General features: G+C 37.1%; 1 protein-coding gene across 1 annotated transcript; it reads right to left on the bottom strand.

Annotated features, from left to right (window-relative positions):
- LOC139721101 (bifunctional epoxide hydrolase 2-like) lies at positions 1 to 27,926 on the bottom strand. The gene is made up of 19 exons (XM_071632430.1): positions 27,734 to 27,926; positions 18,550 to 18,634; positions 17,894 to 18,050; positions 16,963 to 17,156; positions 15,261 to 15,383; positions 14,184 to 14,252; positions 13,908 to 14,003; positions 13,399 to 13,477; positions 12,668 to 12,702; positions 12,014 to 12,040; positions 11,499 to 11,584; positions 10,869 to 10,983; positions 10,371 to 10,442; positions 8,799 to 8,841; positions 7,765 to 7,867; positions 6,734 to 6,803; positions 5,813 to 5,893; positions 1,475 to 1,533; positions 1 to 572 (listed from the first exon to the last, which is right to left on the bottom strand). The coding sequence occupies exons 1-19, from the start codon at positions 27,838 to 27,840 to the stop codon at positions 485 to 487; spliced, it is 1,689 nt and encodes a 562-aa protein (XP_071488531.1). The 5' UTR covers positions 27,841 to 27,926; the 3' UTR covers positions 1 to 484.
- Positions 27,927 to 27,986: the final 60 nt, after the last annotated feature.

Genomic DNA, 27,986 nt, shown 5'->3' with positions numbered 1-27,986 from the left:
AGCAATGTCATTTGCTTGACACTATATCATTTTGTAATCATATTAGACAAAGATATACCTGTGATTCTAACTGAGTTGGAATGTGAAAGAGAAAAACAGTGACAAAAAAAATTGACTTCCTCTGTCTCGAAGAAGACACCAGTGGAATAAATCTGAATCTCAGTCAAGAGTCTATACTTTCTTTTCAGGAAACAGGAAATCCAAGACAATTCATGATCGAACGCTGTCAGAGTCATAAGACTGTAAGGGTGTCTATTCTAAGACCTTACAGGATGTCATGATCAACAGCTATACCAAGAGTTAGATATTGAGAACATTATCTTCACTGCTGATATAATTTCACTCGAATCCATTCTTGTCCGTTGCTAACAACTGACTACCTTTCATTAAAAAAAATCCTGTGACTTTGAAGCTGGTTCCTCTGTACAGTGACTTCAAATGAGTCATCCACCGTCCTCTACAGCTTCAAATACATGTCTACTCCTTATGGGTTGATAGTGATGATTGGTCGAGTGGCGTCACCATGCACTTTGAGCAGCCAATCAACAAGGATCTTGTTCAGCTCTTTTGGCCTGTGAAATAACAGATGGATGTCTTGAATGAGCAAGAATGAACAGATGTCTTGAAAGAGCAAGGCTGACATTTTCACCTGAAAAATGTCGATAAAATTCATCTTCCTCCTCGACATGAAGCTCTACGGTATCAGCTCTCTCAAATGAGGCCACCGAGGTATCTTTTTAACCAAGAAATAATCGTTTAGAATCAGAAAAAAGAATCAAATCTAAATCTGATAAGATGTATCTACATTCCATGAACTGAAAATAAACAAGGTTGTCACTGGAAAAATGATGTATGCACCTTAATTACAGGAACTGTTCCAGAATGTTTCCAGTGTGAGAAGATATAAAGCGTTCAAACTAAATGCTTCACATGTCGAGTAAAATTGATTTTCCATACTCAGTATTTTCCACTGGCAGTGATGTCAGAATAAAACATTTAGCAAAAATCTATAAGCATGCTGATATTTGCTTATACATCTCTTGATAGTGAGTACAAATTTCTACGACTTTTTTCTTCTTTTTTTTAATTGTAACAATGGAATACTGTAAGCGCTAATTTTTGCCATTGAATCTTGAGATGTTGGGATGAAAAACAAACAAACAAACAACCCCACACAGGGTAATACACTGAACTTAACTTAATAAATTTGGATCTGTGTCAAAAGATAAAAAGATACAGCTGTAGTTCTTTTCTTCCTGATAAAACTTTGTTTTGTTTTGTTTTGTTTTTTTCTTTTCTTGTCTTTCCTTTTGCTCATCAGTTTGTTATATATGCCTGTTAAAGAAAATTATATATTTCTCTGTTCCTGACAGAAATGAAATAAATTCATTTCACAGAAAAAAAAAACACCTCAATTCATGAATAGTTCACTTGAACATGGTCAGTGTTCTTGGGCTCAACTTGGTTTACTTACTTCTCCAGAGTTGCCCAATGTCCACTATCTTCAATGTGACCTCTAGAGAGATTTACCACCTGGTGAAGAAAAGCAAAAAGTAAAGGTTTTGTGTTTTCTGGAGATACTGGATCACTTTCAACTTTTCATCTATTAGAAAAGACAATACAAAACTGAAGAGGAACTTGAGTTACGGACAATGATTGGATTAGGTGAGAAAGTCTAGGTATCAAAAATGCTTGTTTTAATTTGATATTACTGTTATAGTGGTGCTAAAGCAATTTCTCAAGAGTGTACCAATTAGTTTCATTACATGCATATAGATTTGATAACATACTGTGCATCATTATTCAGGCAGGAAGGAGGTAAAAGTTTCAATCAAAAGGGGGAAAATGCAGTGCACAGATATTCAGAAATGTAACCCAAAGCTATATACCACCAACTGTTCTAATCATAACCAAGCAAATATTGAGTTGATACATGCACACCTTGCTTGGAACAATGATAATATTCTACATTAAATGGGTTAGTCAAATACCGGTTAGTGATTGGCTAAACACAGTCACGTGATGGAGGCACATTGGTTATGTTCGTCCATGGGCAGAACATTTTTGTAATGTCCCATGGGAAAACATTTTCACGTAACAAATGACAAACGATACCAAACGATTGAACGATCATATTTTTCACGCAATCGATAGGATAAATTTGCCTATTCCATACAATGTATTTGATTAACCCATATAATATAACAGATGATGACTTTTGTTGTCGCGAACATGTACCAAACGTTCCACCCTCAGGGTTTGAAATGCTATTTCAGGAGGCTATAAGTCCCTCGACTTTGTCTCAGGACTTATAACCTCCTTCAATAGCATTTCAAACTCTTCGGGTGGAACATTCGGTATGTTCCCTCCCCCGCCAGTCATCATCTATATAATGTTCTTCCCATGCCTACTTCCCTCTGAAGTAAAATATCAATACTTGATATGTGTCATGTTCATGGACAGAGAGATCAAATTCAGATTTCAATCATCTATTGTAAATTGCATCTCATTTAGCATTCAAACATGATACATAATGTTTCAAAATACCCTATTTGAATTAATCAGTACCACAGGTAACTAATCATGCTTTACACTATCTACAGTGAAGTAATCAACATTGTGTGTCTATCAGGCGCGCCGGAAGCAGTTTTGGATTGGGGGGGGGGGGCAAATATTGGAGGGGGCTCATGATAGACCACACATATGTTACACAATATACACATACACACACACACACACACACACACACATACATATATATATATATATATATATATGTGTGTGTGTGTGTGTGTGTGTGTGTACAATGGCGTACCGTGGTCGAGACATGGGGGGGGGGCACCTTGTGGAAGAGTAATTTTGATTTTGGGACTACAATACATTACGGAATGTGATACATTCAACAACGCAGTCATTGAGCAACATTGTAAGTTTTCCTTACATGGATTATGGAATGATGGTGTGAAACGACAAGCACTGTCAGCAACATCAGGAGAATTGCATAACAATAAAAGGCGAGCGAGCGGAGCGAGAGAGCTTGAAAATTTTGACATTTTACAGTCCAAAAACTGCCATTTGTAGCTATATCTTTCGCTATGGAAATTAAGGGGGGCACACTGGGCGCAACTGCTGGCAATTACTGGCAGCAACATTAGGAGAATGGCATAACAATTCAATGCGACGAGCGAGCGAAGCGAGCGAGCTTGAAAATTTTGACATTCTACAGTCCAAAAACTGCCGTTTGTAGCTATGTTTTTCGCTTTGGAAATTAAGGGGGAGGCGCACCGGGCTCAACTGCTGGCAATTACTGGCAGCAACGTTTAGGAGAATGGCATAACGATTAAATGCGAGCGAGCAAAGCGAGCGAGCTTGAAAATTTTGACATTTTATGATCCCCAAACTGCCATTTGTAGCTATATTTTTTTTTCGCTTTGGAAATTAAGGGGGGGGGGGGCGGCCCAGGCGCAACTGCTGGCAATTACTGGCAGTAACATTCTCTTTTACAATGGCATAACGATTAAATGCGAGCGAGCTTGAAAATTTTGACATTTTACAGTATAAAAACTGCCGTTTGTAGCTATACTTTTTTTTCGCTTTGGAAATTAAGGGGGGAGGGGACGCACCGGGCGCAACTGCTGGCAATTACTGGCAGCAACATCAGGAGAATGGCATAGCGATTGAATGCGAGCGAGCGGAGCGAACGAGCTTGAAAATTTTAATAATGACATTTTACAGTCCAAAAACTGCCGTTTATAGCTATATTTGTTCGCTTTTGGAAATTAAGAAGGGGGGGGTGCGCACAGGGGTTAAGACTATTTTCAGGGAGCGCTACCTACGTCAGGTGTCACGTTAGTAACAACTAGCGGTGGAAGAGGGACGTATGGAAGATTTTTTTCTCAAGGGGGGGCACATGTATAAAATTACAAAACAAAGAAGAATTCTAAAAAACAAAGTTGCTTCAAAAGGAGGGTTGGCATGGGCCAGTTGTGCCCGCCTCTAAATCCGCTAGTGCTTAAAGCTAACATTTTGATATTTACACGATTTTCCATAGCCAAAGGCCTCTAAAAACTGCAATGGTTACCGTTGAATGCGGTTGAGATAATCTGCTCACGCGCAACGAAAAATGAATGTCTCAACATTTATGAGAATTAGAATTACTAGTCTTAGCTAATAAATTTCCCTATTTGTATTATATATATATATATATTATTTTATTCATTTTTATCTATCTATTTATTTTATTTTGGGGGGGGGCTTTTTTGGGGGGCAAAAATGCATTTTGCCCCCCCCCCCACTGTTTGGATTGGGGGGGGCGGCCGCCCCCCCCCCCCCCCCCCCCCCCCCCCTGCCCCCCCACTTCCGGCACCTATGGTGTCTATGGCTTATATATACCAGTAGGATGTACTTCAAGGAGAGTGAAACTGAAATATATTTGTGAATTTAGGGAATGCAGCAACATTAGCACAACACATCAGCAAAGTCTGAGGAAAATTAGATGCTCTGTTGAAAAGTTAGGATGTCTAGCTAGGGCACTTTCACTTCTCAGGCATAATGGAAGGGCTCTTGACTTACCTCTGTCAAAAAGCAGGGGGGTAGTCTTATCCCCCTCCGATGGCAGATCCAAAACTTGAAAATGCATAACTTTTCAACAAATTGTCCAATTTTCCTCAAACTTCATGGATGTGATCTGATATTGCTGCATTCCTGAAATCCACTTTAAGTTAACAAACGCTTGAGTAAACTCCCATGGGACTGGACAAAATAATCTCTAATGGACTAGGCAATGATGATAAAGTACCTTCCCTAAGGGCCCATCTACTGCTGTCAGGAGATTCAAATTAAACTGTGACTCCTATTTTACCTTAAAGTTGGTAATGTCTGACCAAAGAAAACTAGAAATGTCGCTACAGCGACTGGTTATACCCCCGCCAAACAACATTTCATAAGCTTTGGTCAAAAAACTGAGGAAGTAGTTAAATCCGCAAGATCTTTCCTTGATCTTCTGCCATTAATATGCCGTTACCATGGCAACGTACTTTCGGGTACTGTCGAAAAATGCGTCTCGCACATCTACAACCAAAGGCACACATCTGTACCAAATTTCATGGAAATTGGGCAAAAACTGAGGAAGTAGTTTGCAACACAAAATTTTCCATCATTTTGGCTCATAATATGTGAGCTGTTACCATGGCAACATACTTTTTGTCACTGTCAAGAAATGTGTCATGCTGACCTATATCCTAAGACAAACATTCAATATGAATTCCATGAGAATTGGAAGAACACTGATGAAGCAGTTTTGCCATGAAGCATTTTGCCCTATATTTTACCAATAACATGCCGTTACCATGGCAATGCACTTTTTGCCACTGCGGAAATATGTGTCTTGCACATTAACATATTCAGATGAACATCTGTACCTAATTTCATAAAAATTGATCAAAAACTGTGGGAGGAGTTCGCGACGCAAGATTTGTACCCATTTTTGCCCATAATATACCGTTACCATGGCAACGTACTTTTGGGTACTGTCAAAAAATACGTCTTGCACATCTACAACCCAAGGCACACATCTGTGCCAAGTTTTATGGGAATCGGTTGAAAACTGAGGAAGTAGTTCGCGACGCAAGATTTGCAACGGACCGCCCGCCCGACCGACCGCCCGACCGCCCGACTGACCGCCCGACCGACCTCCCGACCGACCGTCCGCTGATTCCTATATACCCCCTTCAAACTTCGTTTGGCGGGGGTATAAAAAAAAGAAAGAAAAGAGAAAAAAAAGGGGGAAAAAAGGAGAATGTGAACAACATACCCAAGGTTCCATTGCTTTACTCATTTCTGGTGAAAGAACAGGGTCTAATCCACAAGTCACCATCAGGGCTGGCATGTAGAGCTACAAATAGGGACAGGCAAAAACAGATGTTGGTAAAGAGTTTCACATGCACGCTTATCCGTGCATGACTTCTGGATGATGCGACTTTTAACTCTGATCAATTACGCACTATGCATGAAAACCCAAGACTGATAAATCAATTTTGAGGACACATGCTTTCAGTGGTGCAGTGTGGCATAATTTGCTTTCAATACTAGTAGCTGTGACTCATTTGAATTTGTTTGTCCCATGCATCTCTCTTTTGTATGCATACCATGCAATGGAAAAAAAACCCAACAACCATAAACAACAACAAAAAATAAAACTTAATATTCAGTGTGTATCTTACTTGCATTTATGCTGACAATCTCATTTGCCAAAATCAAAGAGGTAAGAGTCAGCTCTTGTGTCAACAGCTCGTATCTCAAACTCTATAATTTGCTGTGAAAGGAGTACTTGTAAGTTTTATACCATGGGGCCTGAATCTAGTGTATTCAAGTAAACTTGAGCTTCAACATTCATTTTCCTCCAGCATGGAAGCCATCAAAGAGCTAATGACAATTTTTGATTCTTGAACTAAACAAGTTTAGGGATTTCAGCCTACACAGAATGACAAAGGAGATGCTAAATTGGACTTTAAAAACACAAACCAAACTAAAACATGTTTCATTGTATCACTGAATCAGATATAAATTCATATTGTCATATCAAAAACTACCAAGTCACTTCACTTCAGTACTTCAGCTGTCACAATTCAACCAAGACAGCTGGATACTACTACAAAGTATTATTCTTATATCCATACCTCATATTTCTTCCCCTCCATCAATGGTGATAATCAGCAAATCCAGAATGCCTTACCTTCCTGCCCATAGCTCTCTGGTTGAACTTCCAGTTCTCCTCAATGTTGCGATACCAGTTTAGCATCCCCCTGGCAAATGAAATGAATAGTTTAGCATTCTGCATCTCTGTCTAGCTTTGATCATATTATAATCTAATCAGGTGAATTTCTTAAAGAGAAGAAAAGTAGAGCATGGGACCACTGCAAGAAGAGCAATCTCCTCAAGCTGCGAATTGTTTGACTTTTTCTAGAAAAACAGAACAAATACGCTTAATACTGACTACACTAAAATCATAGCACAACAATTGTAGCAACATAGTAATATAAATGTTTTGATCAACATTCACATACCCTTTATATTCCATCATGTCATTGCTCTAACTGGAAGTCAAGGTATGAATTAATGTCACAACAGTTTATACTTACGTGTCATCATACGTTTTACCAATTGACTAATGATAGATATCAATTCCCATTCTGTATTTCTTACAAATATAAACATTATACAACATGATAAGCAGTTATCATTTGTCTCATATTGTCAACATATTCACTTATCTGTTTTTCCTTACATTAAGGAACTGCAAAGTTCTCCTTGGGGTACAATTTTCACTCATTAAAATATATCCTTGCAACTCATCTTTTAACAATGTCAATTTATGTGCTTGCACTAAAACACATGCCCGTCTTTGTTACTTTAAAGAGTGCATTCTCTTTCCATACTTTCACCTCATTCATTGTCAAACCCCAAAATATGTTATACATTACTTATTGCATTTGGTACTGATCAGGCTAAAATCAATATAGGGCCTACTGATGAAATCTGGGCACCACAGATGGTTTTTGCATCCTTACTACAAATGGAGGGTGGCTCAGGGTCATCTTCCATTGTATGAAGATTTTGGTGGCAAATAAATTGATGAGCCACACACACAATAAAAATTGTAATCATATGTGACTTTTGGAGACAAGAGGAAAATCGATCAAGTTAAGAGTCAGAGTCTACGGCTGGGAGGAAATCTTATGAAACAATCTCATTGTGAAAACATACCTCACTCCACTAGTCTTCATCTGCTTGACATAGTAGTCCAAATCCTCCTCAGTGAGAATACTGCTGGGTGTGATATCATCCCTCACACCAACAAACAATCCTCCTAAAATGGAAAGAAAGTGACATTTTGACACCCAGAGTCAGTTCTGGTTTCAATATTTGGATAAAATGCCTGGTCTGCTGAGAAACTTGCCTCTGTCACTATATCATCATGAAATATACTTACAGCTCTCATGAGCGTTTTCCATTTTATTCATCCACAGAGGGGAAGAGGTGAATTCACTGCTTAACGGCATCTCTCATACCTGTTTACAGTATAATTCGCAATTTTTGCAGGCATCATGGCTATGGTAAGATGATCATAAATTCATGTGAAAATGACATTAATCATACTTGGCTGGTGTATGTGAACTGCACTTTCCATCACAATACACATGTATACAGTACGGATGCCGATACATCAAGGTCAGAATTCTGGGTAATGAAAATATTTTGCAAACGAGATCATGCAATCTCAGCTCTGATAACAATGAAAGGACAGAGTATTAATTTCTTGGAAAAAATTAAAATTGTTGTGGGAAGATTGGCAAAGAAATGACTAAACAACATGGATGCTGATATGAGCTCAATTATGCTTTTTAAGCATATTGTATGCCAAGATCTGCATTTTCATTATAACTACATCAAGTAACAATTTTTATATACCCAAGATTTTAAGATAATTAAACAGATCACAAGACAATAAAAGCAAATATTGAGAATACAAATACAAACATCAAATAAAATGGTTAATATTTTACTTTTCATGATCTAGAAATCTAAACCACTGAACATAGCATTCATCTATATATACTTTGGACTTTCAAATCATATAGCAATGGGGATATACTGTGTATACTTTCTAATACATGTGGTGTGCATGTTGATATGAAAGTGACATCAAAGGTGACAAGTGTCAGTCTTCACAGTACTCTCATGACAAGTGAAACAATGCAGCGGAAAGATAAGCACAATATACAACGAAACCTGCATACCTCTCTTTCTAACGTCCACCAGTGTGAAACCAGTATCACTAAGCTGTGGAAAATACAACAGTGATGGTTTGTAATACAAACTACAGCATTGGAGGACTATAAATAGAATTTTAGGAATCACACAAAGGGTGAACATCATGCAGATATAGATGCCAACGATCTAACAGTGCTTCAAGTTGGGGGCACGGATTACAAGCCATGCAACTGTTTCAAGACTCTAAGGAGTGTAGCCTGTCAAGCATAATGCAATACAATCACTCTGCCACATTTCTGCATCATTTTCCAGAACAAGAAGCATGTATACGTAGTAGCTCTATCTTCTCTTCAGTACTTTTCATGCCGGTTTCATCTTTCTGAAAAGTTCAACTGTGCTACATAAAAGCAAATCTGCTATCATAATTCAGGTTCTATTACAAGGGACATTAAAATGAAATCATCACAATCACAAAAAGAAAAAAAATAATCACATGAGAACAAACTGAATTTGCCATCATTTACAAGAAAAAACTAGATGGCGACTGATATGCCTCCGCCATAATGCATGGTTCTCCTAATAGGTCTATAGTACAATGTCTTGACAATGTGTGTTGACAGTTTCAAACAATTGGCAAAATATTAAAATGACAGGTTTGACACAAATGTGCTGAATGTTCACTTTCCTAGAACTAGGTTCAATTGGATGAATGATTAAAATGTCAGAGTGCAGGTATTTGGGGAACTGATAATTTTTACTTGACTTTTGACCCTTTTATAAGTTTATGCGTTGAGTAATTTTTCGAAGTATTGAGAAAAAGTATAATTTCAGTATCAAATGGGAAAATAGCATTATCTAAACCTGGCCTTTGACCTTTGACCTCACAGTTCCAAAGAGAATCACTGTTAGGTTGAACATGCATAAATATGTAAGTTTCATGATGATACCTTGAGTTACTTTTGAGATATGGAGGAAAAAGTGCAATTCAGCACTTTCACTTGACCTTTGACCTTTTGACCTTTGACCTTTTGGCAAGAAACTTCCCACAGAATATATATTGGGTAATACATGTATACATCAAGTTCAAAAAAAAAACAACCTTCATTCATTGCATAAATATAAGGAAAGTAGTGATATTTTGAGAAGTTGACCTTGACCTTTGACCCCTGACCTTTGACCCATGACCCCCAACTTTCCTAGATAGTCACTGCCCATCGGTACAAGCATATATACTAAGTTCCATGAAGATACCTTGAACCATTTGCGAGATATGGAGAAAAACATGAAATTTCAATTTTTTTTCTCACAAAATAACCTGTGACCTTTGACCTTTGACCCTGTGACCCTAAAATCCACACAAAGTATTATCCCCCAAGGATATACCCTCATACCAAGTTTGATGTAAAACCACCACACGGTTCTTGAGATATCGACAAAAACAAAACGGGACGGACGGACGGACGGACGGACGTACAGACGGACGTACGTACGGACGTACGGACGGACGGACGGACGACCCGAAAACATAATGCCTCCGGCCACTTCGTTGCGGAGGCATAAAAAAGAATCACTAAATACATCTGTGCACTAATTCTCACCTCATGAGCACGGCGGAAGAACGTTTTGACCATTTTCTCAAGGTTTGCCTCCAACTCTGCCTCTGCTACTCCCTGTCACAAATGAGATAAGCAGCATTCGATCACCATTCAAATATTACGTAGAATCTAAGATCCACATTTAAAGTCATGAAAACTTGTATCGGCAAAAACAGGGCTTGATTTCAGTCAAAGATATAGAGTGTGACTTCGGGGACTGGTGAATGGGACCATCCACAAAGTAATACAACACACACTGATTTCACATTAGATACAAAAATACACATTAACCCATTGAGGACGAGTCCCGAGTATACTCGGGCAGGTGTCTATGGGAAATGCGTGCTGTAGCAAAATCAACCCGTCCTCAATGGGTTAATGGCTTTATATAACATATTGCTCTATGTTTACACTAATGGTAATAAAAGCTGTTTATTGTAGTGTTTTTAGGCCTACACCAGGAATCTAATTAAATATTTCCCAACTTTATCGGGAACTTACAGGTTCTTGGTAGTAGAGCTGATAGTCAAAGACACCTGGATCCTCCTTCATCTTATCCAGTGGATTGACTTTATCATCAGGCGGTATCATCGGGGTACAGATCCCAGCTACATGGCTGCAAGTGAATGAGAAGTTACAATGACGCTGATAAGACTTTATACATATTTATTTCTTAGGCACTTTCTACTACATCATGAAGCTTACAACATATTACCTACCGTACTTGTCATTACAATCCTACCAGCACCTACAGAACACTTAGTCTGCTCCCTGGGTAGAGCATTCCAAGCAGGCTGCCACCAATAGCACAGACTTCATATCTCATGGTCATTTACATTCTTAGCTCCATACAAGTAACGATCCATAAACTTGGGTATGACGGAGAATTGTGGACAAAGTGCCTTGCTGGAGGACACTAATATTGCGGTGGACTATTGAAAAGCCCCAGACCATCTCACTGGAGAAAGCATTGCACAATCCACTAGACTGCTATATGCCTCTATAAATGCAGGCACACATCAGTGGGTACACTTGCCTACTGACAAGAAGAACCATTTTAGATACATAAAGTCCCATCAAATCCCAAATGGAGAGACTAGCTGATCAATATTTTTTTCTTCTTCATCTCACCTGACCTTGTCTGCATAGTGCATGGCAAAGGTCCACACCAGGAACCCACCCCAGTCATGACCGATGATCGTTGCTTGTGGTAGGCACTGCAACATGATAGCAGCAAAAGTTAGTCATTGATATCGAGTCATATCCACAGAGTAGATATGAAAGTTGACTCTGTACAATCATTTCATGACAAAATTACATATGACAGGAATGTGAAATTTGTTAGAAAATATAATTCACACTTTTGCAGAATGAAAAAAGGATAGAAATATAATAATGTCTACAATGACAAGTGTTGTTGACACTGAAAAAATGGAAAATTAATTTGTGCTGTGTGTGTTATCTATCTATTCATGAGAGGAAAGTTGAGGACTTTAGGTAAAATTGTTTCTTTTTTTTACAGATTTCTGTCAACAGATATTGGTGTCAATCACTGAAATAATAGCACAGCAGAATTTGTTAATCATGTTGCAATACCACAGCAGAGGAACATTTTAACTTTAACATTTTAAGTCATATTAACTCACCAAAGCATCCATGAACTCAGCCAAATCCTGAAACGAACAAGTGCCAGAGAGGTTCAGAACAATTCAACATAAAAAGACTTCAAGTTGCATCTATCACTGAATTCACAAATTTCACTCGTATACTTATCACCAATTTGAAATACTCATAATGTAACACTTACATCTCTGATAAAGAAATATACAGTATATATAGTCTTTTTCATCAGTTAGAGAACATCAAAATTCTCTTCTGGGGGTTTATCTAAACTACTCGGGTAATATGGTGTCAAGCTCAGTATTATCCTTTATGGCGGCATGATAGCAGCAAGCTTTAAGCTGCTTCATTTACACTTCAGCAATTGAAGGGAACCTCAGTGACTGCATTGTTCCACTTTGTCACATCTCAATTTATTCTGCCGCTTTCTATGGAATATTTTTGTTGTTCTTGTTGTCGCTGTCTTGCATTACCGAAGAGCAATTGAGAATTACATCACGTAATGAAAACAAACAAAGTGAACTTAAATAAGCACTTATTCTCATAGATGTGTAGATCTGAAGTCCTTGTGCTCTGACTAACATTATATATAACAGGACACTACAACTTTATATTTTATCATCACTAGCAAATTACTGTTCTGCGGTGAATAAAAGCAATGAACTCAGAAGTAAACTAACCTTACACATTCTCTCCAAGCTGTATTCTTCGATCTCTGCAGAAACGAAACACAAACATTATGGTAAGAAGAATATCTCAGTATAAAACTGGTGTCTCAAATCTGTTTCCTATGTATATGAGAAGGGGTATGTGTGAAAGCATAAGTATATATGCAAATAATGTTCTATAATTTGTATATGTAAATAAGGTTCTATAATTTGCATATGTAAATAGGGTTCTATAATTTGCATATGTGCCATATCAGTGGCTAGATCCTATCTAAATTCTCACCAGGAAAAAGGTGCCGTGCTTTTTGTAAGTGTTTTTGTAAGTGTTGATAAACACAGACATATCAGCAAATACACACGGTCAGACACCTACAATCTCAGTGGAGATGTTGTATACAAAGTAGTCTAAGAGACTGTATCATTAACCATAGAGTGTTTTCCACAAGAAAGGAGAAAAATGGAAGGGTAAAAATGATGAAGAAGAAAATGAGGAAAATAGGCAAGAGGATGAGATTAGGAGGAAGGAGTAGAAGGAGAGAAAAAGCAGCAGGAAGAGAGGAGAGAGAACGAGATATAGGATGAAGAAGAAAAGGAAAAAGTAGAAGCAAAAGGAGGAAAAAAGAGAGGGAGAAGAGAGAAATGAGGGAAAGAGGATGATGAAGGAGAAGTAGGAGAAACAAATGAAAAGAGGGAGGAGGAAAAGAAGAGGGAGGAAGGAGGAGGAGAGGAGGTGATCCTCTCACCTGGTGGGTTGCTGCTCTGCCCGTATCCCTTCATGTCTGGGACAATGACCCGAAAACCTGCTTGAACTATGGCAGGGATCTACAGAGGAGTAGCAGAATTAGAGGCAGAAACAAAATAACTACAGACAAATCAATCCAAATCATAGCAGGAATAGCAACGGTGACACTGCATGATTACAACTAAAAAATATGAATCATATGAGTAATTATGAGTGTTTAATCTGGTTAATCATTATAGACATATGACTGATGCTCCATATAAAACTTGAAAGACAATTATCTGTACTCAGGTTAACAAATGAAAATCAATGATGATGATTACCAAAAACAAAGAAGGATATATTATCTGTCATTCTTGAGGGGGCTGCTCTGAGATGGTAAAAAGTTTACTTTTCTGACAACAAACTATGATCATAAACAAATGATTTGTAATTCTTTGAGAAAGCCCATCAAAGGTGTTTGACAATGATAGACACCTATGAATCCAGAGAGTTATCTTCACCACTGACCTGGGTCTTCCACTCGTACCATGATTCTGGGAATCCGTGACACAGGATGACAGGGGGACCGGTTCCCATGTCCACATAGTGGAACTTGACACCACTCTGGAAGAAGCAAAGGAAACATTAACACTTTTAATGTTAAGAAAAGAGTGAGAAGCTGGAATGTCTCAATCTGAACAGATTACATGCCACAAGGAAACAATATTCATGGTACTAATTGTGAGTCAACCTTTAGTCAGACATTTTAAATGAATCTCAGAGAATACAAGAAGGTACACTTACCCTTGTGATTACATAAGAGTGAGGCACCTTGTCTGGATGAACCTTAATGGGCTTCGCTTCCTGAAAAACCTGGGCGGGGTAGAAATGGAGACGGATTAATCAGAGAGATACCTCAATCACATAGCCAGAGGAGGTGCGCAACCGGTGCACGCCCCCTTTATTTTTCGTTAAAAACAAAACAAATAAAAAGAAAAAAAATGAAATGAAACCTGGAAGTGCACCAGAAATATTAGTTGCACCCCCCCCCCCCCCCCCCCCCTTTACAGAATTCCTGGATCCGCCCCTCCATAGCCATAATATTCTTAGGTCTTTTTATGTGCATACAATAATTTTCTGACTAACATTTACTCTGTTTGTGTTAGCTGGTGAAGACGGTTGGTAATGAAATCAGCTATCAATGCCACATGGTTTATTCATTTCACTCCACTTCACAAAATGTGATGTGACATAAATGATGAAAATCCAATTAAGTTATCAGCTCCAGTAAACAGACATTCATGACAAAATCACAACAAAATAAAACAATTTTCCTATGATATCAAAATCATGATAAACATTATACATAAGTATAACCTTAATAAATAAATGGATGTAGCATAGATACACTGTGATGCAGTCAGATTGACAGATTATGCAATAACATACATTTAACCAAGCTACCAACAATTCATTCAGCAAATGTGTTGTAGGTTTCTCAGATACAGCTTTGAAAGCTACCTATTTTGTAAAGCGGAATTGCTTGCAGTAGTTACATAAATTGCAAAACTAGCAAACATTTCTTTACATCTAGTTCTTGTTAATGGTGTAAAGCTTTCATAAGCATCATGAGAATCTGACATTTTCAGATTTAAGCAACTGTAAAAGTACACAGCAACTGAATGGAGATAAAGGAAAAAGCATCTTTCCATCTTTTTTTGAAGTGTGGGGATACCCACAAATTATTGAAGCTGTTCAGCTGCTAATTGAGAAAAAAATTTAAAAGGGTGTGTACTGGAGGTTATTAGTACAACTACAGGAATCAAGACGACAGAAAATACTTTTGTGGCCCTGAGGTTATGATGACATTTCCCAACTCACATCTACGTTGGTTATTTCCTTCAGCTCCTTGAGGGCAGCATTCTTGTCCTTGACGAGGATGGTGGAGATACCCAGTCCCTTGGCTGTCAACACGTTTGGGTTAGTGCCATCAATTAGAACCACCTGTCAGGAGAGATGCCATTTTTGTGCGTGACCCACAAATCATTTGGCTTGTGATCAGTTAACATTGACATGGAAGTCTAGATCTTTATGCTACCCAGAATGGAACAGGCCTTACAAGAGAAGAAATAATGCGAGAAAGCTGTTTATCCTCCCAACAAAACTATGACTATTTTGGATGAAATATGACACTTGCTATTTCAATACGATTTGGGTCAAGTTGGCAGAAGATGTGGTGATTATTAGTCCGTAATTATGAAGAGGCTTCGTCATATCTTTGCCTAAATCTCAATGCTGTGGCTTGTTTGATATGAGAGAAATTGGATTTTTCATTCCCCTTTATATTGCCTACAACAAAGGTATTGATGAAAATGAAGAAAGGGGAAAGAAAAAAAAAGTTTTTGAGAACAGAAACACTTTGCATATAATTGCATTCATGAATCTATAAATCGCAAAAATTATCCACATATATCATAAAGTGTTATGCTGCAAGAGTTCCTGACATGCTTAGAGTAATACAATTACTTAGATCAATAAAATGTGTCTAGAGCTTATATTTAGAAATGCTCAAGAATATTTATTTTCTTAATTCTAACGGATAAGTTGTTCCACAAATTTTGGACTGCACATGCAAATGCTCAATATCTTCACAATATTTTTTAGTTTGCAGACAGAAAGGGATTGCCAATAAAAGGGTGTCTGGTGAGCTTTGGGGGTTTTGGGCATGTTTCTGGGATTTCAAATTTAGTTCTGTAATGTTAGTTTGAGATCAACATGAAAAAGCTTCATGAACAATACAAAACATTTTGAATGTGTTGAGTTTTTTTTTTTTGGTTTTTTTTTGTATAGGGAGTAAGTGCAAGTCTCTTAGAGAGGAGTAGGCCTAATACATGAATATTTGGAGCAACCACTAATAATCTGGCACAGCAGGTGTTTTGCACCAGCTGCAGTCTCCTCATTTGAGATTTTGATTTACATTTCAATGATTGAATCTCGTTGAATCTTGCATTGTATTCAAATTTTACTGTTTGTTTTTCATTGCATACACAGATCTGCCCCAGAGTACAATGATCATGGGGGGGGGGGTCGGTCATTTGTGCCCATGCTGGACATTTCTTGCGGAATCAATTGCCTCAAGCTATCCATTACATTTAAAATATTGACGGATTTAAAGTTGCCCTCAAGACTCATTTGTTTATTACCTGCTTTCCAATAGAATTGTACATTATGTGATTTCTTCTTTTTCATTATAATTGTTTCATTTACTTATATGTACATGTGTGTGTAATGAGAAACTGTATTCCATAATTCACTTATCCTACTGCACCTTGAGCACATTAGTCATGTGAAATTGGCGCATAATAAGTGCCCTGTATTATAATTATGTTCCACACCTGAGGTGAACAGAGAACAAAACTTGCTAATGAACATCTTATCTATGATGCAATTTCTTGCAAAATGACTTCATCAATAGTGTATGACGACATCTTTGTAAAGTTCTGGTGAATGAGTGCTGCACTGTATCAAAGCCATTCCTACTTCAGTACATCTTTGAAGGCTTCAATGACTATATCAAGCTTACTGCTTCTTCCATGACCCGAAGCTTGTTCAATGTTTCTTTGAAGATGCTTTCGTCCGGCTTGCGCTGACCAAAGCGGCAGGACTCGATGAAGTGGTCAAAATGAAAACTTGACAGTGCTGTCAGGATACCAGCTGACACAGCGTTTTGTTCTCTGTCGTCGATGTAGTCGTTGGTCAGTGCTGCTGTTTTGAAACCTACATTGGTAATGAGGATTCCCAACATCAAACAATTCATTAAAGTAATTCAAAAGACTGTTGGAAATGAGTTTCAAATTTTACAAAAAATTGATCATCATGAAATATTTATGTAGATTCATTCATTATGATTTGTCATTTTTTTGTAGCCTCAATCCACCCAGCAGTACAGTTGCATAACAAGATTCATTTTAACATTAAAAGTTGTCATTCTATTCATAATGATGTATCATTAAAAAATTTGTACACACACATTTACTTCCTTGATAAATTTGTATTAGCAAAATAATACTACAGCATCATGTCTATCACAAAATCAAGATCTATCATTACTATCTCTTCCTACATGGGTTCCTTGACTAAATATTGCTACAGAGCAAGTTATTCATCATCTCATTTGGCATGACTTCCATTGTGACTGTAAATGGACTGAATTAGAGTCAAATGAATCTACCTCAAAGTGTTCATAGATTTTCATGCACTCACACAGAGATATCTCATGATACAATCCCTTTCTATTCATAGAACAATTCTTGGTGCATATTGGTGTATACTATGCTCACCAGGCTAGAGATAACCATCAGTATAAAGTGAGAATGCAAAAGTGTTGATGAGGACCAGCTCTATTTGATACATGCATATCTTCTTGTAACAAAACATCCAAGCAGTATCTTCTTGATCTCTTTGTTTCATGAAATTTTTCTATGCTGATGTTGACTATGAGGTGAGATTTTTACCATGTTGCCTCAGCACTGCTATGGCATTGATGATTTCTGGGACCAGCTTGAAATCCATGAAGGCGTCAAACATGGTCCTGGTGTTGAAGTCTGGTGGTAGGGTCACGCCCTCTTTCTTAGCTGCCTCCCTACACTCCTTCTCAAAGTGCTCCGTAAACTGCATGAGGAAACGAGCAAATCAATTCAATGCTACCCCTAAAATTGTCACATATTTGCAAGCACATTATATGAAAAAGGACTGGTTAACAATTTCATGTCAGGTTCAATTCTTCGTCATGAACCATTTTGTTTGAATGAGAAATAAGTCGCATCCCTTATCAAGTCGCAATGTTTACAATATTCCACTTTAAAATGATACTCCATACTTTGCATAGCGTTATCGAGGCAATGTTATTAATCATTCTGTGAACATCAGTGTTGGCTCCTTGAATGGTGCACACAATAGACAATCACAAAAAACACCAACTTCATCAACCAATACAGATATCAGAATCAGGGTCTGTCGACTTAAAGACAGTCACTGCTAATTGTTGATTTGTTGAGTTGCACAATTTTTCATTTTACATGAAGGGAGTGTGCATTGTGGATCCTTATTACATTTATAAAAACAAGAAAGTTTTCTCGACACCATCTAGAATATCATGAGTGAAACAAACCTGTCTGGTGGTCAGCTCACCCCGCTCCATCTTACAGAAACTATTGTCCGGCATTCCCCCGACGAATACCTTCTCCAGGAATGATCTGGATTGAAGAAACAATGCACACTGCTCTCAGCTGTTACATTTGAGATATTGTCTAGTCTTTTCTCAATGTGTATGGATCATTCTTTCAGTTGAAATAGAAAATTTGACCAGAAGAAGAAGAAGAAGAAAAAAGAAATAACAGAAGAGGAAAAGGGAGAGAGAGAGTACTGTGGAGGAGGCGGTTGGGGTGAAGCAGGACAGCAGAATGAGACTTTAGGAATTAGACAGTGAGTATAGCCAAAGGAAGAAAAGAAAAGAAAACAGTGAACAGTACAGCTGATGAGGTGGAGGTGGGAATGGATAGGTATGAGACAGAGATAGGAGTCAAAGGGAGGATGAGGAGGGGAAATGGGAGTAGGAACTAGGAGGTGGAAGGATACATGTAGATGAGGGAGGAAGAAGGCCGCTAGGAGAAGACACAAGACTAGACGGCAAAGAGAATAGAAGAGAAGTAATATAAGGGCTGGAAGGAGGGAGAGAAGGGTAAAGTACAGTTAACAGAGAGGTATAAGAAGGTAAGAGAGGGGACTAAGAGAGAGGAAGTAGGGAGAATGGACATATACTGGAGAATTCTGAAAATTGGAAAATATGGGCAAAAACAGGAATCACAGTGTATCACAGCTGAGCTTCATTACTGGATAACTGATGTAATCATGTATGATTCTAATCTAACAAGTTTGTTACATTCATGGCATGGATTAAATCTGTTAATTGATCAGATTACATATTCAAAATAAGTAGAGCATAATGGAAATTTTCCAGAGGTGAAGATAGAAGGATATCAAAAGGATTATGTCCAGAAACTCTTACATTCTTGCTGTTATGTTTGACTGAGACTGAGTAAGACTACCATGACTTTGTAGCATGACCTCAGCCAGCAATGACCTTCAGCTCTCCCCTGATCAACAGAAGAAAAGACACAATTCAAACACTATTTTTTTTTAACCTCCTACCAATTTTGCTGAGTCACACTCAAGCCAGTCTGCCAATTATGATGAGTCACACTCCATCGCCTGATCATTATCACAATATATGGTAATCAATTCTATACAAATTTCCCTCTCCGGTTAATGTTCAACTGGAATACAAATGTTTGGAGTATTTATTCAACTCCGTACAAGTATACTCAGCATTCACAGCACAAGAGTTTAGTTTGTGAAGTCCATATAAAAAAATACAGTTCTCACAGAGTATACTAAGTACAAGAGAAAGAGACAGTGCACTCACAGAATTGGACTGGTCCTAGAAATCCCAGTGTGGGGATCTAAATTACAGAAAAAAAAACTTGGATACGCTGCATTTGTAGACTAGTTAAGGGTTAAGGTAGATCAATGTTTGGAATTCAGATTTCAATGTTTTATTTTTTTTCAAGGCATCTTTCTTTTCAGGTTAAATTCACAGCCTGAAAGTCAAGATCAAAGTTTGCTTACCTTTGATACCACACAGGGTTTGTTTACACAATGTTCTGCTCATATCACAGATTTCTTTCTGCAGTACATTTCATATTCATTTGGATTATTTGATAATTGTCTGAGTACACTTTTGTAAACAAATTCTACATCACAAATATTTACCAAGATGTCTCCCTTCTCCACATGATACGAGACTTAAAGGAGACCTCTGGATGATTTTCAGATTTTTATATTTGAACAACTATAAATTTGTTATATACTAAGGACAGAGTTTTAGAATTTGTGCTAATTGGGATGAAGAATAAGAATATTTTCAAAATTTAGAACAAATTGCAATGAACAAGGATGATGACATGAGGAGAAAAAAATAGGGAAAAAGATTTTGTAAGATTTTCTACCCAATACATGAAATAATATGTCACCTCTAATTCTACAGTTGCATACAAACATATTGTATTTCTCCATCCTGTAAAAGTACCGAATGTGAAGCATTATAACTGCGTGAAGGAGCACCCCAGGGTTTTATAGCCTATGACATGAATCTGAAAAATGTCACCACACAATGTGCATGCACTATAAATATTAAAATGAATGGCAGTGAATGCAGTGCTGACAAAAACCACAATGATAATTTTCACATCATATAAGGTAAGAAATTTAGAATACTTGAAAAGTAATTTGAGATATGCTTCAGTTTTGGTGGCAGATACCAATTAGCCAAAGGCAATCAACATTTATACAGTACTAGAAATAACATAAATCTTTTTACTCAAAAGAATTGTTCATAACATATGGGTCAAGCTATATCCACAAAGATTATCAATTGTACTTGTTACCAGCATCATTCAATAATCATTTTAACCCTTTCTATGCCAAAAATCTAGAACTGTGTTTATAATGCTGTGGGGTTTGATATGCCAATCAACACTCAGAGCACATGGAGGGTTAAAATGGCAGCAGTCCACTCACAGTGTGCCACCTACCAGATTTACAACTAGAGCAAACATTTCTGAAGGTTTCAAACTTTTAATTAAGGCAACAGTTTCAGTTGAGTTAATACCCTTGTTTAATATTTTTATCATAATTAACCCTTTCATCACATGGTTAAATTCTTCTTTTGTAGACTCAAATAGCAGAAAAAAAGTTTTTGTCAACAATGCTTTCTTTACTCTGCAAACTGCAATTATAGTTACACTGTCGACTTTATATTTTCTAGCATATATCCAAATGCCAAAGGTTCTGACAAAAAGGGGGCAGGAGACATGTAGTCACTGCTATACACTGTGTTGTAAAAAATCATCAGAATTTGGTCCATTTTTTTTTTAATTGTAAAAAGTGCTCTGTCTTTCAAGAACAAGTTGATGTTGGATCCTGCCATAGATTCCTTTATCTAAAATCTTTTGAACAGTTGCTATAATCTTATGGTGAATGCCATGGACTGAAAATTTGCATGCAAACTGATGTTAGTATTCAAAAGGTATCATGGACCAGTGGCAGATCTGCAGGGGGGTTTAGGGGGTTTAAACCCTCCTCTTGGGCTGCCAAGTTAAAAAAAAAAAAAAGAACACACAAACAAAAAATAACTAATCAATTATTTTAAGACCAAAATGAACAATAAAGGCACTTTTTTGTGTAAAATGTTTTCTTGTGTAAAATGCAAAATTTTTGCCCTGTTAGGGGCGAAATTATAATACACTAACAATGTACATTATTATATCCTTATACTGATATTTACTTATGGGCAAATTTAGTGTATAGATGGTAGCCTCGTGTCCTCGAGTGTGCCCCGTGGAACATACCTTTAGTAAACCCTACATTTTTCCTTTTCTTCTAGGCTTTCTTGTAATACAAGAATAATTTTTACAGCTCGAACAACGCGATTTTGTTTTAGCTTTTAATGAATTCATTTCAAATGAGTGGCAAAGTGAGAGTGGCTCTCTCGCTCTGTCCATGCTGAAAGTAAAATTAATAGTTTGCAGAAGTTATGATCATAGTCCTTCTAGAAATGTGCTTTTAAATGCTCTATAAATGCAACTTCTGTACTCTTTCTACAAAAAGTCCCTACCGTGGGAGGGGGTATCCCCCTCCCTCGCCAAGGATCTCACACAGTCACATGAATGTGCCCCCGTCAAGATTTTGCCCCCCCCCCCCCCCCCCCCCAAAAAAAAAAAAAAAAATCATTTGGGAAAAAAAAAAGAGAGAGAAAATAGAGCATGCAAGTATACTTAAAATCGCAAGCTGGCACCCCTAAAACTGAAAAAATCTCACTACCGTTGGGGAGGGGGGATACACCCTCCCCCCCCCCCCTCGCTCGCTTGGGCTCAGTCGCTACGCTCCCTTGCAATACCCAGCTCAGCCCCTTAAACCCCCTCCTCAGAAAAAAGCTAGATCCACCCCTGTGGACTGGTCATTTGTCATGCTCTGTGCATTAAGCGCATTTCAGGGTGTTCCTAACATGATAAACCATTTGAAGTCTTGTTGCAGCTTCCCTGGTATCCTAAAGAATTACTAAGGGCATACTGAAACTAAGATCAATGTTTTCACCAAAAGTTAATCTTACTAGAATACTTCTTTCCTGTGCATGGTGCTGTGCGCAATCTCATAAGTTTCACTATAAAAAGAGCCACACTCCATGTAATTTATGTACGTATGAATGAGAATTTGCTTTATAATCATTTTTTTTAAATGTTCATTTTCCAGTACATCATAGAAACAGAAGAAGGGTTTAAGTGTGGTACATTTTGTACCACACAAGTTGCTTAAATTGATTTTTTTTATTGTTACTGAAATTGCTAAGTAGGTTCACCTGCCTTCGTGACCAAAGGTATTAAAATCAAAGTTACAAATTTGTATGTCATCTTTAAATATACAAATTGGACTTTTAAAGAGTAGTTGTAAACCCTAAAAGTTCACTCACAAGTATTAACAAGCTTTCAATGATGATAGAGGGAATTATGTCTCAAAACATAAAGTATATTTTACTGAAAGAGCAGTGTTCCTGACTATATCGTGTACAAACGAATATGACATGTCACAGGGTTACAGTGCATACTTTTTGTTAATCTGTTATGATTTCAATGTTTTGTTTTTATCTGGAAGTGTTATACTGTGATGCCAAACATTCATCATGAATCATCATTTCATTCTACCTAAAGGAGAAACACTATATAAGTTGTAAGTAAGACAACACGATTCTCCATAGGTTTTCTACACACATTTCAGAGGTCACGGTAATACAGTCACGGTGTTTCGGTGCACTTATTTATAATCTATGTCATATAGTTTTCCTGTCAATTGATTCTTTAATCAAATTTTACTTCGTTATTATCATTGAGTCTCTAGTGCATGCAATGAACAGATCCACTTTTCAAAACATTAACTTCACAGAGTTTGGTCAGTAAACAAAGTGCACAAAAACCCATGTCCATTTTGCATCACAGTGTTACAGTGGTAATTGATTATGCATAACTCATTTACCAAAGCAATTTTCTTTCTTTCTTTTCTTTTCAAAGTTGCTTATGATGATATGCATAGATACACAATAAAACATTGTTCTCAAGTGTTAAATTTTGTTTGTTATTTACATTTGATGAGTGAAATTACACTCAAAAGTGTCACTGTGTTATCGTGGAATTGCCCTGCTTCATTTCAGTATTACTATCAGTTTCTCATTACTTACAATTGAGACATGCCTTCCTTCCCTTCTCACCTGGATGCCTGTAGGCCAGTTGGCCTGTCAGTTGACAGCCTCCGTAATTACCATAATAATAGTAAATAAATTTGTCTATAGATCTGAAGTTAAATGTTAGGCAGATTGCAACATTCCAATGGATGTAAAATGTAATGTAAGTTTCATCACTTTCACTTTCACGTTGATGTGCATGTTTTTTTTTATAATGCTGCATAGATAAGATTCATATAGCACAGTGACTTCTTGTATGTAGTAAAATATGCATGTTTGTGGTTTCATTGTGCCATGCTTACAATGTGGAACATACTCAAGTTCGAAAATATGATTAACTAGGTCTTCGATATCATGCTTGATTTCGAGGTAACGTAAGTTTCATTTTTGTCGTGTGATTTTTTTCAAGTCGTGCCATTGTTTAATTACTATTATTGAATTGTGACATAAATACATAGAAATGAGCTGATAGATATAAAGCACAATTCTTGGTCTTCTTAAGATTGTACAGGCAATTATAAAGTATTTAAAGGACAAGTTCACCTTCATACACATAAGGATTGAGAGAATGTAGCAATATTAGTAGAACACATCATTGAAAGTTTGAGGAAAATCAGACAATCCGTTCAAAAGTTATGATTTTTTGAAGTTTTTGTGCAGTACCCGCTGGATGAGAAGACTACTGCAGTGTATGAATAACTTAGATGTTACATGCGTACAACAATATAAGGAAAATATAAAGAGAATTTCACAAAATTCCATCTTTTGAAAAAAGTACACATTCCCCTGACTCGTTACCGATACATGTTATGGGTAATATTATTCCCCCTGCCCTTAGAAAGAGGCAAGTCAATTGCGAAAAATTTATGCGAAAAAAGTGAAAATATGTTGAATTTTCTTTTATATTTTCTTTATACTGTTGTACGCATATGACTCACAAGCTGTAGTAGTCTCCTCATCCAGCGGTTCCAACACAAAAATTTAAAAAATTCATAACTTTTGCATCGATTGTCCAATTTTCCTCAAACTTTCACTGATGTGTTCTACTAATATTGTTGCATTTTCTCAATCCTTATGTTTATGAAGGTGAACTTGTCCTTTAACTTTCTGCCACATTCACCTATATCATTGGTAAAATGCAAGTTTCATTATTTTCAGAATATTTTGTCTTTGTATGTGCAATCAAAGACCTGCCAATTTGCATCAAATACGGGTCAATGTGACCTGTTACTCCTTTTTACCATATATCATAACCACGAACCTACTCATGGACATTCATCGCTAGTTAATTAATTCGTGCACCTGTTTCTATCAAAAGCGTTACAAAAACATTTTGAACATGCTTTCCTGCTTTGATCTAGTCTTGTCCACCGACAGCCAACTTGGATAAAAACAAGACGGCACTTTGAGAAATCTAAAAACTACATACGCAGAAGATAATAACTCACTTAAATCTAGGAAAATGCATGTGCAGCTGTAGTGTATATTACCAAGTCATCGCTAAAGCAATTTAATTTGCGAAATTCAAGTACTTCACAAGAAAAAGCAATTAATTAGGCAGGTTGACTGTGCTTTGTAATCTACTTTTTCTCATTTGTCGCACACTGTTTTAGAGTAAACACGGGCAGTAACAGTAGACGACGCATTTGTGTTACCATTCAGGGATGTTACACTAGTGGCCGCAAGTGTCCGCTTCAGTAATTATCAATTTTGTGACACAAAATTTGTCCTTGCTTGAGGTTTGCTGCTCCCCATAATTGGTGTTTATTCAAAAGCAGTTGAGTCTGAAAAGGCATCTCAGCCAAAAAGGACCAAAATGAGGGAAACGGTTCTTTTGTCAGTGATGATGCACGATTTTACATAATCGTCATTGTCCAAACGTCTGAATGTACTCTTTAAGATGCACATAATCAGGTAGCAGTGGTGAGCATTGGATCAAAGAAAGACCTCCATTCATAGTCAATATGTGTAGTAGGTCCATGATATAACTGACAGTGGCATATCCAAATGTCGGGGGGGGGGGGGGCAGCGATTTTTTTCCATTTCCATTTTTTTTTTGCCGTTTGCCTTCCCGTTTTTGGGCGGTCCGGGGTGCACAACATGTATAACATCAAACATAAAAGGCATAAAAGGCATAAGTATTTCTCAATAAGAAAAAAAATAAGTGTTACATCAATTTGCAAACCCTTTGCCATAAATTGATATCTTTACTAGACGACAGATTTTTGCTCATTTTTTATTTCTAAACGGATTTCCAATAATGATGCTAAATATCTTCTGATGACATTTTCTATCACTCTACTGTTTGTGATGTGAACGACTGTGACCTTATAAATAGACAATACTGCATCATTAATTATCAGTTTGAAAATCGAGTTTGGAATGACTGAAACATCCAAAAACAAAGTAAAACAAAGCAATCGTAATAAAAGGTGGGTCCAACACGTATTAGAATCACTCTGTTTTGGATATCTCAGCCATTTCAAAACCAATTTTTATCAAATAAACGTTGAATTCGTCATGGAATTATGCTCTTCCACATTTCATGAGAGGTTTCTCATCATCTCATCAAAAATGTTAGAATCCTGAAATTAGTTCTCAACCAAAACTATACGATCCCTTTAAATTGTATTAATGAACTATCTGCAATATATTTGAATTTAAACAGTTTGAGATGTACAGTATCTGAATCACGCGAAATCATACTGTTAGACATCAGTACGACTCTAATTGATTTATGATGTTTGAAGTAAGAACATGAAACATGCGTGATTCGACAAAAGAATGTTGACTTTACACTTTTACAGTGTAAATTGTTCTATATTAAAAAACTTTACACGCAGGTAAAGCCATAAGCCTGTTGTTATAGATACACCCAAAAGAAAATATATATTATTCATGTTAAGTATTTGTTGCTGAAGTTGTTCTACCAATTCTTTAGAATTAGAAACTTACGTTGCCACTATTCTCTAGTGGTTTTTCATGTTTTGTAAAATGTTTGAACTACACTAACTTTAAGTTAGCCTAGATCGTCACTGAATTAGCTAGATAAAATATTTCCCTACCATTTAACATGTGGCCATTGATTTGGATTTTTAAATGTGACTAGAATTCGGAAACAGTTTGTTTTCCTGAAAAAAAAAATTGTATTTCGGTTATGAGTAATTTGCTCTGTGTTTAAAAATGATATAGTCATACACTTATAATTCAGGTTATGAAATATGACTGTCGTAATAGAAACACATCACTAAAAATATAGTTGTTAAGCATTTTGCTGTTGAAGTTGTTTTTACCACACCTTGGGAATTGGAAACTTACATTATACCACTATTCTGCAGTGGTTTTCATGCATTACGTAATGTAAAGTTCATCAACATTTTCTGTCAAATAATTTGTAATTAGGAAGATAATACTTTGTCATTTTAATCAAAATATTACCATTGCCTACAGAATAATGTAAACTTACATTTTACCATTGAAACAAAATTGTTTGTGGCATTATCTTAAGAGATAAACCTTGCATTGTATTTCACAATTTCACGGATTAGCGTGACATTTATACAATGATGCACAGGTGACTTAAGGGGTACTTTAATAAGTAGTTAACAATTCATATGCAAAAATTGTAAGACTTTGTAAGACTGACTCTTTATATGTAGGTAAATCTAAAGCCAACGAGGTAACGTAAGCTTCACACTGAATTATGGTACACTCTCTTCAAACCTTTGAATTGGCAGTATGCATGGTAGATAAATGACCCTACTTCAGAAGTATCTTCAAAAAGTTGTGCAGTTTGTTTGGACTTAAAAATACAGGTCTTTTACAGAACTTCATTTGTCATTTTTTCTCCATTTTTAATTGTCTCGATTTACTGGGATGGGGCCTGAAGTCAGAATCTATTGTGAGCTACATATGCTGCTGATTCTGACTGTGTACATGCAGATGGATCCACAACCAACCTCTAAATCCATGCCTTTGGTCATATTGTGGTGATATCACTTACCCGGGAAGCCCAATCGATTCTCCGTACTGTCTGAGAGCATCCTGAACTGGCTCGAATACGACACTTCCCAAGCCAAATATGACTGCTTTCTTCGGATTCCGGGCCATTGCTGTTGATGAACTCTCGATCCTGAAAAGAAATACAGATTCGTCAAACCGTGGTTCTGAGTTTACTATGACGCCCGATTGACGGATTAGAGTACTAAGTAGCTTACTGCCAGCGCGCAGGTGCAGGCTCGCAAAGCATCCAGGGT

Source organism: Diadema antillarum, unplaced genomic scaffold (genome assembly GCF_040938485.1).
Source record: "Diadema antillarum isolate AM-2024a unplaced genomic scaffold, OU_Dant_1.0 scf00000138, whole genome shotgun sequence".
NCBI classification, from domain to species: domain Eukaryota; kingdom Metazoa; phylum Echinodermata; class Echinoidea; order Diadematoida; family Diadematidae; genus Diadema; species Diadema antillarum.
This window is presented reverse-complemented; position numbering and strand designations above follow the sequence as displayed.

Excerpts from the sequence above, each read along its gene's own strand:
- LOC139721101 (XM_071632430.1), bottom strand. The coding sequence starts at position 27,840 with ATGGCCCGGAATCCGAAGAAAGCAGTCATATTTGGCTTGGGAAGTGTC. Across the intron at positions 14,004-14,183 it reads ACTCTTATGTAATCACAAGG|AGTGGTGTCAAGTTCCACTA; the intron begins GTAAGTGTACCT and ends TGCTTCTTCCAG. Across the intron at positions 11,585-12,013 it reads CTGAGTTCATGGATGCTTTG|TGCCTACCACAAGCAACGAT; the intron begins GTGAGTTAATAT and ends ATCATGTTGCAG.